Genomic DNA, 5,372 nt, shown 5'->3' with positions numbered 1-5,372 from the left:
AGGTCTGTAGCACCCCTTCGTCCAGCCCACCTGTTTAGAAGGTTATTATAAAGTGATGCTTTTAGGTCACTATAATAATGTGCAAATATTTTGTCTTGTTGAAAATTAAATTAGCTTTAAATTAAAGATTAAATTATTAAATCCTTCCGAACACGTGGTGAAATCGGTTGGTACAGTAAATTCAAACAACTGGTACAGTCACTGTACTGTTAAAAAAGAATAGTATAAAAAACATCTTGCTCGACCTGTGGCATAACAGACAATGTAACATGTAGATTTCCGGTCACCCTATTATATCGGTCAATTGTGTCATTTGATTTGATTGTGGCTTTCTTGCTTTAAACACTCTTCCCAAAAAACTTCACATTTCCTTAGTTCTTAGTTAGGAAATTGTTCTCTTCGACTTGGTTTCTCCGCTGATTGCATTTATTATCGTTGCAATGTCACTTTTCCCCTTACAACGTTTTGGAATGCGATAAACACTTGATTTGTTGATGCCAAGCTCATAATGTTATTGTTTTGCAGATTTGTGGGATGTTTTTTTACAACTTCATGGTATTTTTTTTCATGACTGATGTAACTCGTTGAGGTTCTTGGTTTTTCCGGAACGATGTCTATGAACATCCTGAACAGTTACATCCATCTGAAAATACTTTTCATCCAATTAATTACAAATCGCATAGGAGGATCTGCCTGGGACCGACGTTTTTACAATATTGCCTCTGTACTAGGGTTACATCTTTAAACTATGAATAACATTTTAAAATTAATATTTTCTTGTTCAAAGGTTATTTTCTAATTCATTCATTATCTCCAATCAACCATACCCTGAAAAAGAACAACCAGAAGATTATGATTCGTTAAACAGTGCATACATTTTTCCAGGGACACATAAAAAAGTATATGAGAGAAGACAAACACATATATATATAAAAAGCTACTATGGTTGGTGGTTATAAAGCTGGCATAGCGACCAATAAATCCTAAGTTATTCTTACCATGGATACTCTTACAGGACCGGCTATGGGTTCTAATCGGCAGCTGATGGATGGTAACTGGCGAACTTTACGGAAGCTTTCGTATGTCGGTCTCATTTGGATGTGCGCCTGTTACATAGCTTTCCGTTTCGGTACGGGCGACCTTTCGCAGGTAAGTAATAATTTTTTTTATCTATCTGTTTATCTATCTAATTGTTTTATCTATCTGTTAGATATAATTACCGTCATCATCGGTTAGGTTAAAAAAAAACTTTGTTCCTTCAAGCACTTGCTTGATCTACTCCAATTTTACTTTCAATTTAATTCGATATTTCATGCCAGTTCTATCCAGCAGAAAGTTAGTGCATGATGTTAGCTAGTTTTAACAACAGACTAAGATTTTCAAAATATTTCGTTGTGACGTCTTCTTTTATAAGTTGGGATAACGGAAAAAGTTAAAGATACTTGATGGGGTGTTAAAAGTGAAGCTTTAAAGCGGAGTTTGTTAAAGCTTAAAGTTTAAAACGCACCTTTGGATATTTTATAAAAAAAAAAAAAAAAAAAAATGCGCTGTCCGGTTTTTGCATTTATCCCAGAAAAATGCGAAGCCGGGCAAACATCACACTTTTTAGCCTTCTATAACTATCAAGGGAAGAAATATAGATATCATAACAAACATACGTAATCTACAGTGATATAATGCATTTTATTTTACGCTATTCCAGAATCCGTTTTTGGGAGTTCCAGCGCAGCGAGCCTTACTACAAAAGCTTCCGCAAGATGCCACAGGTAGCGCCGATTCTTCCGCAAATGTTATCCCTCAGGGTGTCGGTGCAGCTCCAGGTCCATCAACGACTCAGACATCCGTTCCTTCATCTGGCGTTGTCGATCGTGACGTGAAGATTGATAAGGATGCAAAAAACATTGATGATATTCTGAGCCAGCTAAAAGAGGTGTCGAACATTCCTTATGCATACTGGGACCCGAAAATTCCAAAACCACCGATAACTTCTAAATCTTGTGTAAAATATCCGCCATTGTATGATTTGCAATTTAATAATCTGTACTGGCAAAAGTTGAATACGAATAATGGCTCATTCTTTATTTACGGAGCGTATCTCGATATACGACAGCGGGTAGGAAAGGTTCCTCTAGTGCGCATATTAGCTATGATTGACCGCATCAAACCAACGACGAAGTATTGCCTTTTGTGGTATGATAACGCTACCATGCCTGTTGTGTCGTTAGCTTCATATACTTATGCGTGGTATTCAAGATGGGGTAATTACAAAGATGGTCTTTTGCAACCTTTCATAGTTAGTTGCCCAGCGCCCTTTCAAAAAGGTCGAGGGTTATACCCTTCCTCTGTATCACTCGTTGAGCGGCAATGTACCCCACCAACAAATAATGTGAGGGTAATTCACAACGCGCCGGAAATCAAACAGGATTTTGCTGTATGCGTTAAAGGATTAGACTTTCTCAAAGATGACCTCAGCGTACGACTTGTCGAATGGATTGAGTTGCTGAATATACTTGGTGCTAAAAAGATTTTTTTCTACGAGCTTGAGGTACATCCCAATATATCAAAAGTTCTTCAACATTATGTAGGTAAGGGTATTGTCGACAATACCCCGCTAACGCTTCCTGGAGACATGCCGAATCTTCCAGCCCTTCGGCATCAATTTCTGAAACAGCGTACGAACCACAAGCGGCAGAACGAGCTAATTCCATACAATGATTGTTTATATCGCAATTTATACTCATACGATTTCATCGCATTGTTAGACATCGATGAGGTAATCATGCCGATCAACCACGAGGGTTGGGCAGATCTAATGAGGGAAGCAATACAACCGCAGGCCCTTAAAGAGCATAACTATACGCGCGCAAGTTACAATTTCCGCAATGTCTACTTCATGGACGACATGCTAAAGGGGGAAGAAATGAAACACGAAGTTCATGAGGTGGGCATCCCACCTTACATGCACATGTTACAGCACGTGTACCGGGCTAAAAATTTCACCAAGCCTGGCGCTTACGTCAAGTGCTTCCATGACACTCAGCGAGTGGTGTCGCTGCATAACCATTTTCCATTGAACTGTTTCGGATCATGCACGACCTATAGTGTGCCACCTGAGATAGCTCAAATGCAGCATTATCGCAAAGACTGCGTTGGCCCACTCCAAAAAAGCTGCGAGTCAGAATTCAAAAGCAGCACAATCCGCGATACAACGATATGGCGATACAAAGACGAACTAATCACCAGAGTTACTGCTACTCTTCAAAAGTTGGACTTCTTTGCTAGCTAGGGTATCTCCTAGATGTGCATATATTTTATTTGTAGTAATACTTGGAAAAGTAAGTAAGTAGACTAAGAAAAACTAATTTATGGATGTGAGCACAAACATCATGTTGACATAACGATGACAAAAACGGAACGAAAACATGATGTCTTGTCAGTTAAAGTCTGTCACTTTCCTGTAAATAGTTGACATATGTAAACGTGAGTGAGAAATTGTTGAATGATGCCACAGTTTCGTGATACTGTGTGCATTTCTAATTTAATTTCAACTCGCAATCCTCTAATAGAATAATGGAGTTGAGCGGGATGCCGAGTACAACAACAACAACCCACGAGGCTATGACTATAGTGGTCATTCAAAGCCGCCCCCTCAAAGTATTCCTAGTGGCGATTAAATTGAGCGATGGTAAGTGTAATAATGTAGAGAAAAAGAAAAGATTTTCGGAAATTGGTGTTGTTGATCATTTTCAAGATGATAATTATTCTGTCGATATTATTACTGAGCTCGAGTGGAATGGCAGAGAAGGAAGAGTGTGTATAAAAATTATTTTCATGACAGATGAGATAAAAGAGCCCACATCGCAAAAATGGAATATGAGCAATAGTGAATTCATATTTTGAAGTAAATGAAAAACGTCTCAAATGGTTTTTAGAGTAATATCTTCATTGCCACGTATTATGAATAGCTACTAACTGCTAAGTGAATGTCTGATTTGATTGGTAGTTTCATAGTCATTTCTTGTAATTATAAAACAAAATCTGTTTCTTTTAATAAGCGTACTATACGTGCATGATACGTACTTGAAATGTTCAACATAGAGTTTTTGTAACTGATATATTTATTGCTTAGACAAGCTGTCTAGTCTTTGGGACTACACTGCGGTTCGGCCACCTCCTCGATTGTACCATCATTGGGCACCATATAAGTGTGTATTAACTTTTTGAATATTTTGTACTCTCTGGGATGCTACACGAAAAGTTGCACCCGTAACGTACAAACTCGGAAAAGTAAGTTTCCGACTAGACCGAACTGTTTTTGTGGGCAAAGTCAGAATAGTGCAATAGTGAATCTGAATATCAAACTGACACAAATACAGGAGAAAAATGTGATAGCCGTATCCGTCGGCAAACACATAAAAAAGCAGATGCGAAAAGAATAACTTAAAAATACGTAAAAAAAGTTAAAATAAAGAAAGGACACGACAAATAAATAAATAAATATGGCCGAGCCATCTTAAAGGCTTCTTCTGTCCGTAACAAGTGACCTGGAAGAAAGAGGACTGTGAATTTATCACTAATGACTGTTATTACTATTATTATGATGAGAATGCGAAGAGGCAAAAACGACAAAATAATGTAAAAGAGAAAAAGGGGTAGACAGAAAGTAACGAGTTGTAAATTATCTACTGATGGTGATTCAAATAAAGTGATATTCTTGTCAGAAAAACAAAAAAAAAAACTTGAATACATCTTTTTCTAATTTATTTCTTCATAAAGCGTAACGCCTTAGCAATATGCCTACTAAATATAGAACTGTAGGTCACGAAATTCTTATGGACTATTCCATAGAAGGTTGTTTGTTTCTTGTGAGAGTGGAACATAGTGTACAGCTTCGCGCAAGAGGAGGCAATTTGACTAGATTTGTAAATCACGAAGCTTTAGCCGGGAAAATAAGGTAATGCATTCGCTAGCATTATGTACGCTGACCAATCCATTGCAAGCTTAAATACAGGAAACCAGCCCTATATCGGCAGATATGTACGCGGATGTTTTGGCTTTGGATCTTATTGCTGGTGTAGGGATGTAAATTATGTGAATTACAAATTATTTATGTTTAGCTTTGTAGGAAACCAGGTCTGTCATTACAATGACACCAGAACTATTCAGACAATTGTGGCAGCTCTAATGGCCAGCGCAACGTTTGCGGCAGTTACGGTAAGAAATGTCGGGTATTTAGGCAGTATGTTCACTGTGTTTTATGGGAAAAATAGAAAAATACCTGTTTAGTGCCCTTTACAAGAAACATGGTCTTCCAATTATAAAAAAAAGCGGTCGTTTCACCCTCATATACCACTTTATTCCATAGGAAGAAA

At 37.7% G+C, this 5,372-nt stretch overlaps 1 protein-coding gene across 1 annotated transcript; it reads left to right on the top strand.

The window, feature by feature from the left end:
* The first annotated feature begins 629 nt into the window (after nt 1-629).
* On the top strand, nt 630-4,326 carry LOC111272290 (uncharacterized). Its single transcript, XM_022853665.2, has 2 exons — nt 630-1,149; nt 1,703-4,326. Exons 1-2 carry the CDS (start codon nt 1,000-1,002, stop codon nt 3,284-3,286), a joined length of 1,734 nt encoding a protein of 577 aa, XP_022709400.1. The 5' UTR covers nt 630-999; the 3' UTR covers nt 3,287-4,326.
* The last annotated feature ends 1,046 nt before the right edge of the window (nt 4,327-5,372 follow it).

The sequence above is a fragment of the Varroa jacobsoni genome, unplaced genomic scaffold (genome assembly GCF_002532875.2).
Source record: "Varroa jacobsoni isolate VJ856 unplaced genomic scaffold, vjacob_1.0 scaffold_186, whole genome shotgun sequence".
Taxonomy (NCBI): Eukaryota; Metazoa; Arthropoda; class Arachnida; order Mesostigmata; family Varroidae; genus Varroa; species Varroa jacobsoni.
Note: the sequence above shows the minus strand (reverse complement) of the source record. Positions and strands in the feature narration are given on the sequence as shown.

Excerpts from the sequence above, each read along its gene's own strand:
- LOC111272290 (XM_022853665.2), top strand. The coding sequence starts at position 1,000 with ATGGATACTCTTACAGGACCGGCTATGGGTTCTAATCGGCAGCTGATG. Across the intron at positions 1,150-1,702 it reads GTACGGGCGACCTTTCGCAG|AATCCGTTTTTGGGAGTTCC; the intron begins GTAAGTAATAAT and ends ACGCTATTCCAG.